Source organism: Argentina anserina, chromosome 6, assembly GCF_933775445.1.
Source record: "Argentina anserina chromosome 6, drPotAnse1.1, whole genome shotgun sequence".
Taxonomy (NCBI): domain Eukaryota; kingdom Viridiplantae; phylum Streptophyta; class Magnoliopsida; order Rosales; family Rosaceae; genus Argentina; species Argentina anserina.
Window position 1 is genome coordinate 2,306,529 of NC_065877.1, and position 13,931 is coordinate 2,320,459.

The 13,931-nt window shown below is 37.3% G+C and overlaps 2 protein-coding genes across 2 annotated transcripts; both read left to right on the plus strand.

The window, feature by feature from the left end:
• The first annotated feature begins 7,306 nt into the window (after positions 1-7,306).
• LOC126800727 (gamma conglutin 1-like) lies at positions 7,307-8,638 on the plus strand. Its single transcript, XM_050528134.1, has one exon. The coding sequence runs from the start codon at positions 7,307-7,309 to the stop codon at positions 8,636-8,638; it is 1,332 nt and encodes a 443-aa protein (XP_050384091.1).
• Positions 8,639-10,167: 1,529 nt separating this feature from the next.
• On the plus strand, positions 10,168-13,231 carry LOC126798906 (signal peptidase complex subunit 3B). Its single transcript, XM_050525990.1, has 6 exons — positions 10,168-10,305; positions 10,419-10,466; positions 11,705-11,767; positions 12,422-12,475; positions 12,629-12,715; positions 12,826-13,231. The coding sequence occupies exons 1-6, from the start codon at positions 10,180-10,182 to the stop codon at positions 12,952-12,954; spliced, it is 507 nt and encodes a 168-aa protein (XP_050381947.1). The 5' UTR covers positions 10,168-10,179; the 3' UTR covers positions 12,955-13,231.
• The last annotated feature ends 700 nt before the right edge of the window (positions 13,232-13,931 follow it).

Sequence of the window (13,931 nt, forward strand, 5' to 3'; positions counted from 1 at the left end):
TCAAAGCCACGCATATTGAATTCATTAAGCATGTCACCTACTTAACCCCCAATCATGCAATTTCGAAAATCACATAGAAAAGATAAACATGCTCATAGCATAAGTCATAAATCCAACAGCCTAAATATCTTGCTACAAGCGTATGCATAACACTTAGATACTTTCGAAATCACTCAAGAATAGATCACGGCAGAAACTAAAATCATAGAACTAAAAACCTAAAATCGATACTTTATATAATTTGAATCAAGTAGCTACTTCATAGACAAAATCGAAACAAGTTTACTCTACACAAATCGCATGCTCATCCAAGAACAAGAACAAAACCAAAACCGAAATAGACATAGAGAGAATCATGGTTACACTTTATAAATCAAGCAATCCACAAGTGTAGCCAAGACTTCTATGGATGAAACCTTCTTCACAAGCGTGCTTGAAGGCTATTGATTGGTGGAGAATGATGGAATCGGTTTTAGGATTTCTTGGAAGGGTGAAGGATGAATTCGGCAGAGCTATGGCTTGTGTTTGTGTGCAAGGCTGATGATGAATATATGGGGAGGCCGAGCCTCTATATATAGGAGTCTAGGAAGCCTTCTTGCCGTCCCATAAGGAGATAGAAACCAATTGGGAAACTGAAATCCTCTTTGTTATGGATTTGATTTATGTACTCCATATCCAACTTGATGTAGGAAACCAAGTCCAATAGGGAGATCACATTAAGGGCTGCTCGGCATTCTCTTGGTCCAACTAGGAATAGCTAGGCCGGCCTCCTCTTCTCTTTCTTCAACTCGGATATGATTTCCTTGTTCAACTAGGAATGCATCTCGGCAACTCTTCTTCCTTTCCAAATATAGTTTGTTTTTCCTGAAAAGAAATCGACGATTAAGAAATAGGAAAGAATGAAAATAGGAAAGTAGAGTCCTAGTCGAGTAAGGAATCCTAGCTCAATAAGGAGTTCTAACACTTAGCACAATTTCATCATCAATTCATTCAAAATTTGAAATAGCTCTCCTTAGAACATAGAAATGACAAATATGAAACTAAAACAACTAAATAAGAAGTAACAAAGCATAAGAATAGGGCATATAAACATTAAGAACGTCACACTTTGTGTTCCTATCAAATTTATTATCACAATTATAGTAATTCTCGAAATTTATTGGTGGATCATGTAAATATAATAGTTAGAACATTTTTACACAATTGAGTACACTATTATATGAGTGAAGACACATAGACTTTTTTGTGTAAAAATGAAAAATTATCACATTTAGTACACATTCGTCTTCAAATTTGTAAAATGAGTTACAAGCATTTAAATATAGTCGTGACATTGTAATTACAACTTACATAAAAATTATTACAAAAAATTGTATCAATTTTCCTTGTATTCATAATAGCGTAGTGAAAAATGTAATAATAAATAATACCACCCAATTACACAATTGAGCAATCTATTACATGAATAAGGATTCATGGACTGATTTGTGTAAATATGAGAATTTACTACCTTTACAACACAAATTTGTAATATGAGTCATGAACATGTAAATATGATCATGACCTTATAATTACAACTTATATTACATTTATTACAGAATTTTTTATCACTCGTCCTTGTTTTCGTAATAATATTGTGAAAAATGTAATAACTTAGAATATCACTCAACTACACATTTGAGTACTCTATTACATGAATGATGACAAATTGACTCTTTTGTGAAAATGTACAAATTTACGACCTTTACAACACATTTGTCTTCAAAATTGTAAAATGAGTTAAGACCATATACTTATGGTCGTGGGATTGTAATTACAATTTATATGACATGTATTACAAAAACTTTTATCGATTGTCATTGTATTCATAAAAATGATGTGAAAAATGTAATAATTTTGTCAATAATGAAAATTACAAAGAGGATCACTCAATTACACAACCGAAAAATCTATTACATGAATGGAAATTTACTACCTTTGGTCCTTTACAACACATTCGTCTTCAGATTTGTAAAATAAGCATGAACATGTAAATATGGTCATGGTCTTGTAATTACAACTTATAGAACATTTATTATAAAATATCTTATCAATTGTCCTTATATACATAAAAAAAGTTGTAGAAATTGTAACAAATTTATCGACTATGAGGACTCTATCACAAAATTGTCGATATTTACAACACCTTCGTCTTCAAATTTATCTACTAGGGTACTTCTCACCTAGGAGCATATATCTAATCTACTAGCTAGGGTGCTTCTTGCCTAAGAGGATGCATTGTCTCTAGCATGGTACCTCTCGCTTATGATCACTTATCATCTCTAATAGAGTACTTCTTTAGTATGGTACTTCTTGCGTAGGAGCATACATGTATCATTTCTATAAGTGTATGTACTTCTTGCTTAAGTGGATTTATCGCTAAGAAGCATGTTATCTTCTCTACAAGGGTACTTCTCGGTTTTATGATATTAATGCAATGTCTCTCGCGTTTGATTTATGCCTTTTTAGGTATCATGATTAATTGTTAACATATATACAGAATACATAACATTCTTAAATACATAAATGTTACGTGCTTTTAAACTTACACAAGTATATGAAGAGTTCTTGATATAAACAAAACAAAAAAATTTGATTCCCAAACAATTTGAACATTTACAAGAAGCTAGTACAAATTAAAGAAAAGAGGCTTATGATTTATCATTTAAGGAGTGAGACGTTCCTTTTGCTTCACAATCCCAACAGACAATATGCCACCTAGAACTAGTTGTGAAACCACGTTAGCTCAAGTAATGCAATCTCCTCCAAGAAATTATTGATAGCTCACCTTATCTGCTGATATTGGATACAGATAAGCCATGAAAAATGCAGAGCAAAAACTGCAATACAATCTTCCAAAAAGATGCAGAGGTGAATAAATTAGCACTCATGCTGAGTGGAATTAAAAAAACTGAGCCACAGCTAGATCATTGTGCGAAACATATACAAGAGGAACCATTGCATACGTCGGGTTCACCCAACAACATCCCATGCATCCTGTTTTAAGTGATTTATCAGTTCGGTGCCATAACCTTTTACTTGTTGATCAGCTGTGATTGCACAATAAGCTATATCTCCAAACCTTTGGCTGTAACCAAGAAAAGAGTGTTAGTACCAAGGAGACAGTGATACCTCCTACATAAAATGATAATTTCACTAATGCACAAGGTACAACATAGGACCGTACATATTGGGGAAGTGCCTAATCATTTACAAGGTCCAACCCTAGGGATTTCAGGAATATAAGCCACAAGACTTTAATCATGTAATAATATCAATACATTGTCGACATAGAACGTGATTTAGTAGAGCTCCCGGTTACCCAATTGAACATAGAGCCTAATAATGCTCGAGAAAATTAGAAAAACAAAAAAGATACCAAATAATCACTGTAGGTTGTAAATTGTATATTGTATTGTGAAAGTAGTTCTGACAGCAGAATAAAACCAGGACATGTAAGAAATGATTTTACAGAGGTGATCTCGTAGTCCTTATGTAGATCTAGAATTGTTTATTTTGAGCATTTTCCTATACAGTACCGTCTAAAAACCCTTTGAATTTAAGGATGTGAAAATAGATATACATGGTGATTACATCTGATAACCATAACTGACTAATAGCTTCTGTCATCCGAAAGTGAAAACCATAAACAAAACTTACAGGAGATATTAAACCTTATCACAGATGGATGGAATGAGGTACTGAGCTAACAGAACTACCTATCCATAACCAGTCAAACAACTCCTGGGCATGTTTGGCCAGGCCAGCTATGTTCTTTAATCAACAAACCTGAGAAAACCAATAGCATAAAAAAACCATAGATTAAAATGAATATCAGCACAGGTATACAACAAAAGTTCTTGCTTTCAGAGATTCTTATTCACAAAACACTTAACAAAAGTTGATCAGAGACAAATACCAGATCATATGCTGATTAACACCATCACTTGAAGCTTCCTCCTACCTAAAATCGAAGTTATACAACAAATTACACAGTAATCCATAATGCTGAAATTCATAAACACAAAATGTCAATGAAAATGTACCTCTCTCTTCAGTAGCTCTTCTCTAGCACTATGAGCTCCACTGGGTTGTATACTACCCTCCTTCACTAATATTCACGTCACCGATGGAGTAGGCTCCTCTACAACATCCGAATTCTCAATCTTAAACGTTAAATTCTCCATCTTCAAGTCGTGGTCCAACTCATCGTCGTCGTTGGTCGCTTCTTTATCAAATAGACAATTTATCACTCAATTCCAAACAAAACAAACCACAAAATTAAACAAAATCGGGTTACGACCTAACCTACACCACCACCGCTCCCGATCTACACGACTTATTAATACCAGTGTTTACCTTGTTCGTCAATGATATAACAAAAACCTTCTTCACTCCTCCAATAGCACAACCACCAACACCACTGCCACACCAGAAAACTGTCGCGGCTGTCACAGTTAGCCCACCTGTTGTGAAATATGCCGATCGCGAAATGAACAGAACAAGACCAATGACCCGCTCCCAATAGAATCTCAACCCGCCGCCAATAGAATCTCAAACCAGCTAGCGAATACGACAACTAACGGTTTCGGTTCGGTGATCTTCGCGAAACTGAAATTGCCCAATCCTGTTCTTCTTCGATTAAAATTAAATGATGCTCCCTCTCTCTCTCTCTCTCTCTCTCTCTCTGAAGCTAACTCTGGCGCGGGGAGGAAGAAGACTTCTTCGAATAAGCCTCTGTGTCTCTATTGATTTTTTTTTTTTACAATTCGGTGACCAGGTCATCCGGTACCCGCTTCTCCTTGAATATTTGTGAGCATTGGATATATTAACGATCCAACGGTGAGAAATATTTAGAAAACCCCAATATACAGTACCCACCAGTACTGTAGAATTTTCCATTATGTGAATGTTAGAATTCTTCATTTGGGTTCCTTGGCAGTGAAATTTGTTTTTCTTTTAACACATTATTACAAATTTGCAATAAGCATCTAATTAATGTTCTTTTGAAGTATTTTGTGGGTTTAAGTTCGTTATCATGAGAATACTTTGCTTCATCCGCGATTTGTCACTTCATCTGACAATTTCACATGCAGTTCTAAATATGGAGTAGAATATTTTTACTCTTTTATATAAAGTACCGGAGAGAAATAAATTTGAAAATCGATTCAAGAGCTTAAAAAACAAATTTCTCAATGCGACGGCAAAATATTTCAAAGTTCACATTGTATTACAAGCAATAGCTAGGAATCAGTTTGAATCCTAGTTCAACAAGGGGATCGACTTTCCTGAGGTTCCTAGAAGATTGAATTTTGATAGGTAATTAAATTACTTACCAAAAGCAGTGTTGCGATCAGTATAACTTGCAAGTTGAGGAAACATGTAAACTGCTCCATATAACCCGCGTTGTTCAATTGGAAAAGCAATTACCAGTAAGTACGATACTCTTGCAATGGATCAGAACCGCAGAAGGAGCAGCATGTCTCAATACAATAATGACCGACGAGCTAGGAGCATGAGGGAGAAACCTACTGTTCGTTTCAATGAGGACGTTGAGGTACATCCCCGGTACAAGAAAGAATTTCGGAGATCCTACAGTACCAAACAAAAGGTACAAGGAATTATGGGGAAAGTAATCGGGTTTTTCACAGGAAAGGAACACCGTGGTGGTGGTGGTAGAGTGCGAAATGATCGTGCTACTGATCGAGCCAATGGAACTCAGAAAACTGAAGATGACAAACGCCATGAAGATACATACGAGGAGGTTGTTGGAACCAACAAAACCAGACGCCACCGCGGAGACGACAGCGATGAGGCTGACCATGAGGAAAGAAATCCAAGGCAAAGGCTGGAACAAGAAGAAGAGGGTGAAGAAGAAGAATTCTTCGTCATTGAATGTGAATGTGAAGGTGGAAGAGTTGAAGGTGAAAATCCAGCACACATAGATGAAAAAGTAAGTGAAATTCGAGGTCCTTATATAAATAATCAGCAAGTGAATGAAGTTCGAGGTCCTTGTATAGATGACCACTTGAATGGAATTCGAGGTCCTTATATATATGAACAAGTGAATGAAATTTATGATCCTTATATCCGGGCACCGAGGTATACTAGTCGACGCACACCCTCACCGCCAAAGTCAGTATCATTTACATCGGATTGGGAAGGTTTTACACAGGATACTTGTAACCAGATATTCGGGGTTTATCACTACTAATTAATATTTCCTCATCTTATTAACTAGTTAGTATAAATTGGAGTGTCGCATACCTTTTTCACTGCAGTTGGTCTTGGTACACACTACAAAAAAACTTAGTAAAAGGCACATTCAAACCACAATTAAATGTGCCTAATATCCCTGTGGCCAACCCCCTAAAATTTCACAAATCCCCCTAAATGTGGCTTGTTAATTATAAAAATAATTAACAAGCCACATTTAGGGGGATTTGTGAAATTTTAGGGGGTTGGCCACATGGGTATTAGGCACATTGTAGCCACATTTAAATGTGCCTAATGTTAAGTTTTTTTTTTGTAGTGACACTCACTATCCTGTATACACATTACGTACTGAATTCATATTTTGTGTACAATGATAAATATCCATATAACTATCGATTATGTTTACTTTGACATTTTAGCCTTCTTATTATCTACCCTATCTTCAATTCATCTTAGCACATTTTAACAACACTCAGAAATGAAAGAATTGAATCAGCATCAGGCAAAACTGCATTATATGTTATAAATTTCATATTCGACGGTCGATATTATTTTGTGAGTGAGATTCGAAAAATAATATATATTGTGTGATATAATGTATAATAAATTAATCCCAAAACCCACGCCGGTTTATGCTCAAAAGTGAGCTGATGACAAACTTTGATGTTTGTTTGGTACTTAAAACCCAGGCTTATACCACCTAATACATGCATGTCTGTTACAGCTATTGAAACTCTTCTGTCTTCTTCAATGCCAAGTACTCCTGCACAATCACCAAGTCTTTGTTCTCTTACCCAGATTAGTCTCACGTTTTTTACTCTCTCTCTAGCTAAACTTAGCATGTGAAGTGTGAACCTGCTAATATAACGTCACAAACCCTGGAGAAAGACCTTCCCCATATGAACACTGCTACCTTAGATATGTGTCTGCATGCATATCTTTCGATTCGCATTTTAGAGTCACACCCTAACAAGCAACACCCCTCTATAAATTGCACCCACTCCTCACTATTCCATGCCAAGTTCCATTTTTAACCATCGCCTCTAGAATCATGGCTTATTACCTTCATTTTCTGCTCTTGCTCTCTTTATCTCTTCATCTCATCATTTTTGTGTCTGCGGAAGATGATGACCAGTCATCTACAGTTCAAACTCAAACTCAACCTCGACCTCGGCCTCGACCACCCACACCTACCCCTAGGCCAACTAAGTTTGTTCTGTACGTGCAGAAAGATGGTGCTACCAGTCTCCACGTAACCCAGATATTCAAGAGAACCCCTTCAATTGCACTCCCCTTTGTGGTAGACCTAAACGGGGAGTTTTTATCAGTCAATTGTGAGAACAGGTACGTGTCATCGACTTTCAATACCCCTATATGCCGCTCAGCTCAATGCTCAAGAGCCAACACCCACACGTGCCGTACGTGCCCTCGCAGAACCCCCAGCTTCCCCATGGCTGGACCTGGTTTTTGTCAAGTCAATGCATGCGCGGTCATGGCTGTGAACCCGGTCACCCAACAAAGCGCCATGGCAGAGCTTGCAGAGGATGTGCTCTCTATCCCATCAGCCCTAGGCTCAAGCCCAGGTCCAATGGCCACAGTCCCTCAGTTCCTCTTTGCATGCGCACCTTCTGCCTTACTGCAACGAGGACTACCCCAAAACGTCCAAGGCATTGCTGGAATGAGCCCCTCTCGAATATCGCTTCCTTCCCAGCTTGCTTCCAACTTTGGCATCCCACCTAAGTTCGCCATCTGCCTCGCTTCTGGGTCGGGCCAAAACGGTGCCATTTTCTTCGGCGAGGGGCCGTACGTAACGTTGCCTGGCACCGATGTGTCCCAGAAACTCATCTACACTCCACTATTTATAGGTCAGCAAGGAGAGTACTTAATGAACGTCCAAGCCATCCAAATAAACAATAATATCGTTCGACTCCCTCCTGGACTTCTTTCTAACCAAGCCATGCTCAACACCGCAACTCCCTACACAATCGTGCATCAGCTTATCTTCACAGCTCTCACTCAGCTCTACATGACGCAGCTCCCGGGAGCGCCACCAGTTCTCGCGGTGGCGCCGTTCGGGCTGTGTTTCAATGCAAATAATATAACTCACACCCAGATGGGTCCGGCGGTGCCTAGCATTCAGCTTGTGTTGGACAACCAGCAGGTTATGTGGACAATCTCTGGCCAAAACGTGATAGTTCAGGCACGTCCGGGAGTTATGTGCTTGGCCATTGTGAACGGTGGGCTGAACCCTAGAGCTCCAATAGTTATTGGGGCACACCAGATGGAGGATAACCTAGTACAACTGGATTTGGTGACCTCGAGGATTGGCTTCAGCAACTCGCTGTTGCTCCAGAGGGCCAACTGTGCCAATTTCAACTCATAACTACTACTCCGTAGATGAAGCTCCCCTCAAAGCGACAGAGAATAATACAGTTTGTAAAGCATGAGCTCGATCGAGTGCTTTGTGTTGTAATCTACAGTACTGTCACTACAAGGATAATAAAAACTTTGTTCTTTTATCTACGTTGTTTTGGTTATATAGCAACTCGAATATCGATCACCACGTACGTACATGCGTTTCTGAAAGTAATTAAAGTCCATATATCTAATGTAGGTACGTATAGCGAGATAGAAATTTGACAGAGATTGCTATGTACGTAGGAGCACCAAGCTACATATTAAACTCTGATTTAATCGACAATCTAAAGCATATACTTTACCCACAATGATTTGATAAACTCATAAACATGAGCACTTCGATGAAAATCAATCATGAACGTCATTTGTCATTTGAGTTAGCATAAAGATATGATTCTCTTTAATATAATCAATTACTACACTTGAGATGCAATCCCTTAATCTTGTTGATCGAGCTCATATGATTGGGTACAAGCTCATCCACAATTCTTATGTAACCCCTATTCTCCCTCGAAACAATATCATTTGCTATAATCTTTGGAACATCTTGATGTCCCAATATTTGTATACGATGTTGAGCAGATATTAGTCCCTTGGATCTAGACAGTACCGTGTTAATAAACTTGGTTGTGAGGTACTTTGTCTTGCGTCCCATGGATCAACCACTGGAATCTCTGAACTTTCGCAGGCTAGATGACACAATTGTATACGATGTTGAGCAGATATAAGTCTCCTCTTGGACTTGTTGTATGCTTCATTTACAGGTGAAATATATCCTCCATTTACACAAAAGCCTTCAGATTGTAAGTAGGAGGATTGAAACTTCCGATTGCTACTAGGACTACATATTTCTTGTCCTTCCGAGGGATATCCATGACACATTGACACCCTTTTGAGATTGAAGAATTAAATTCGAGCAATTCGACCTAAATTGCAATTATCTATGTGCGATTCCTCTAATAATTTCTATTAATGTAAATCTCGATTTACACATGACATTACACACGTACGTATCGATCAAATTAGTATCAATACATTAGTGAATGAACTAGCATACATATATCACATTGTTATGTTGATCTGAGGCTATCAAAGCAAGAATACATATTTACCACAAGAGAGGGTTCCTTGTTGTCCCAATCTAAAGAGAATTTGATGAAGCCGATTTGGTACATACTCTACTAGAAAAGAACAAGGAGATAGTAATATAAGTCCTTTTCTCCAAAAATAAATAAGAAGGAGAAGAAAAGGATAGATAAATACTGAAGAGTTACTATAGTGGGTGGGTCCCGCTGTAAACCGTGTATCGTCCAATGAGTGATGAGCATGGAGCAAAGTGTGACACTCTTGGCTAATTTTCTCATTTCCTAATTGGATTTGGAATAAATGTGATGTTATTTACAGCTTTATACACACCGGTCTTCGTTACTTCCATCTTCCTTTCTCTTCGGACCAGAGAGAACACACACAGTAAAACCCAATAGCTTCTAGAAAGAAGAAACAAGGATGCATACTTTTGGGTACAGAGCCAATGCCGTGGTCACCTTCGCCGTCTCAATTCTGGCCCTCATCTGCTGCATGGCCTCCCTCTCCGACAATTTCAACTCCCAATCTCCCACTGCCCAAGTCAAGGTCTGCCCCTCCCTTTCTTTCTCTTCTCTAGACAGATCCAGGTTTCAAAGACTGTGAATTTGACACACCCAGTTGGGTTGTTTTTGGTTCTGATTATGTTTTGTCTTGTTTAGGTGTTGGACATCTTTTGGTTTCAGCGGCAACCCAATGGGGACGACGAGGTAAAACTTCGTGTCTTTTTGTTGTGGTTGAGTTTACATTTCAAATTGGGTGTTGGGTTAAAGTGGGTTTTTGATTCTGATTGGTTTATTCTCATCAAGCTGTTAGTTAGTTGTGTGTTCTGAATTTGGTATGGTTTGGGTTTTATTTGCAATCATGTCTGTTTGTTTTAATATATACTGTATGGAGATGTTGGAGTAGAATTGTGGTATTTCATTGCATATCTTGTGTTTTAATAACATATACATTGTGAGGGAGCATTTTCAATAAGGACCATCTTGTTGAGGACTAAAGAGATTTACCAATTTTTAAATCTTATATTCAGATCTCTCGACCGTTTAGTTTGTAAATATATATAATTAGATCATCCTTGTAAATTTTTGTTCAAAATGAAAATCGTTAAGACATTTATAAATGTAATTTTACTCATTATGAACTTGAACGGTTCATGATTGATGATTTTGATCCGTTCACTAATTTGATCTACTTTGGTAACTTAACCATTACCAAATTGACTGAAAATTTGTACAAGTAATATACTTATATAAACCTAAAATCTAAACGGTTGAGGTGAAAAAATATAATCGAAAAATATGTTTAATAAACAATTAAGTATTTGGTCCTCAACAAGATGGTCCTTATTGGAAAAACTCCGTACATTGTGAATGTTAGGCTCTAGTTTGCCGTATTTGGTTGTGAACTCATTGGCTCTATACTTAGAAGTTATCATCATCACTGGCTTCCGGTCGTGTAGCGATAGTGGATTATTTTTTGTTTTGTTTCGAGATTAGGGATGTTTTGTTTATCAGGTTTCATGATTTCAAGTGCACGTGTAAACTTTAAACTTTTCACCTTGATTACTACTAGTTTACTTACCCAGGGTTGGCTATAGTTTTGAATTGGAGGTTTAGGCTATTATTTGTTTTATTGTTGTTTGATTAACTATTGAAGCTTCTTTATTTTGCTGAAGAGGGGCGTTTGGATATGTAATGCATTTGTTCAGCACTCAGAGATAGTTTCATGATTACTAGAAGATGATGTGAAAAATCAATTATATTCAGAGTTAGTTACCAACAGAATAGTAGGAAAGTGGATATAAGATTGTATTGAGTAGAGGTCAATGTTACAAAATAAGTTGATGTTTGGAGTCCTTTGGTGTCTTATAGGTGATTGAGATTTGACATTGTTCGTATGGAAGAAAGCCAAATTTAATATGAACTAATGTTTTCACTTTATGCAGCTCGGCTTGTCACTAAATATAACAGCAGACTTGCAGTCATTGTTTACATGGAACACAAAGCAGGTTGGTAATTTGACTTTGTGTGTATATTAGCTATATTTCATGGTAACCAACTCTGTTCAATGTTTGTTTAAAGATTATTGATTACAAAGTTGGGTCCTTAACACTATGAGGGAGGCGGTGATAATCATGGTCTGAAGAGTTATAGCAACTATTATGCACAAGACTAGACAAACAAAAGTCCAATCACTACTAGAATATATAAGAGAACATACGTGTTTTTACCTACATTGATTAATGTGTGTGCTTCAAGTCGTCTTGGGTACAGAAGTGGTTCTCAAGATCACACTATGAGGGAGTCAGTGTTAGTTTGATCTTGTTGTTCTATTCATTGTTTGATGCATATGCTCTAAGTAGAAATAGGTGGTACAACGTTTGTATTGAATCCGTGATAATCATGAAAAGTAATAGATACTATCATGCACACGACTAGGAAAACACGACTACAGTAATTAGTTTCATTTAATTTAATGAAGCTGTCGCCGTCATCTTTTGCGTTGCTGCATTGATATTGAAGTGTCTAGTGTAACCTAAGTGTTGAAATCGCTACTAGGCTAACACACACTCTATTCTGATTTTCCTCTCCATTGATATCATGTAGTTGTGTCAATGAATCTGAAGCTAATCCCTTTCTTGTTTAATTGCAATCTGTGGTAGGTTTTTGTTTTTGTAGCTGTTGAGTATGAAACCCCAAAGAACTCAGTGAATCAGGTAAGCTGTGGATAGCGGTCAACATGTGCTTTTGACTTATGGAAGATGTGTATACCTACTCTATCCTGTAGTCTCTTGTTGGCTCTGGTTCCTTTATAATATATCTTAATTTATTTAAGAGTCTAGCTTAAATTTAATGGTTTTTTTTAACAGATCTCTCTCTGGGATGGTATCATACTTTCCAAGGAGGATTCCAAATTTTCTATTCAGACTAGAAACAAGTATCGATTTGTTGATGAGGTATGATATCTTCATGAACTAGCTGTTTATTTCCTCGCTTTTGTTACTTAGCTTTCCAGTGCAGTTTCTTGGTAAACTGACTACTGTTCATAATCTTGTTCCTTCTGCAGGGAAGCAATCTCCGAGGTAAAGAGTACAACTTCACTATGCACTGGCATGTCATGCCCAAGACAGGCAAAATATTTGTGGACAAGATAGTCATGTCAGGATACTGCTTGCCACGAGATTATCTACGATGAGGGTGTGTAATGTGTATCTTATTGTTAATGTAGCTTCAGCCTCTTTAACAAGGGGATATATAAAAGGTCATTTTAAAATTATAGACTTAGAAACAGGGAAGAGTTTACCAAACAAGAAGAATAGAGGGAGTTTTTCTTGTACTTTTGGATTCACTGAACATGTTGCTAATTATCAGAGATATTGTCTCTAAGCTTCCTAGCTAGCTGTATCTTGCCCCTGTTGAAACTTGGTTCCTTTTATTTCATCATCTTTTATAACATGGTTCCTTTTGCTCTCTTTTGTTTAGTTGATTGAAAATGTATCTTCTAACTGGTATAACCGTTACTAGTAGTAAATTGATGAAGAGAGTATGGCAGAGTTTGCCAAAAAGATGGACAAATTCCACAACCACTCGGTTCCCATCAAATTTCCCATTCCTGAAGTTTGTTACAGATTTTCTATGGTTTTGGCTTAGTAAATTGAATTCGTTGATATACAGTGTTGATACATGATTCTGTTTCGGTTTTTATTTCGAGAAAAAAAGTTCTTATTTTCTTTTTACTGATTCTGTTTTGGCTTAGTATTTAGCATAAGCTGCATAAACTGAATACAAATTGGAGACTGTACTGTATAGGAAAGGAAAGTTATGGAAAGAGTTGATAAGGTGACGTATAATTGAGGTTCATTTTCCTAGTACAAACTGGTCATCCCAATCCTAATAGACATAGGTAAGAGCGTTCGGTTTATATATTCCTAGTGCAAATTGGTTTTCCTAATGACTATAAGTCAAGTACTTTAGTCCCTAAATCTGTCTGAAAATTTGGTTTAACTCACTATCAAATTTAGAATGGAGAGTTCTAGTTCAAGACGAGAAATATCGGATGATCTGAAACCGATAGTTCGTGCTCCCAAAGCTCTGAAGAGGACCAACAACAAATGCCAGAAAAGACAGGGACACCATGAAAAGGAGGAGACACGAAAGAGAGGACGCAGAGCG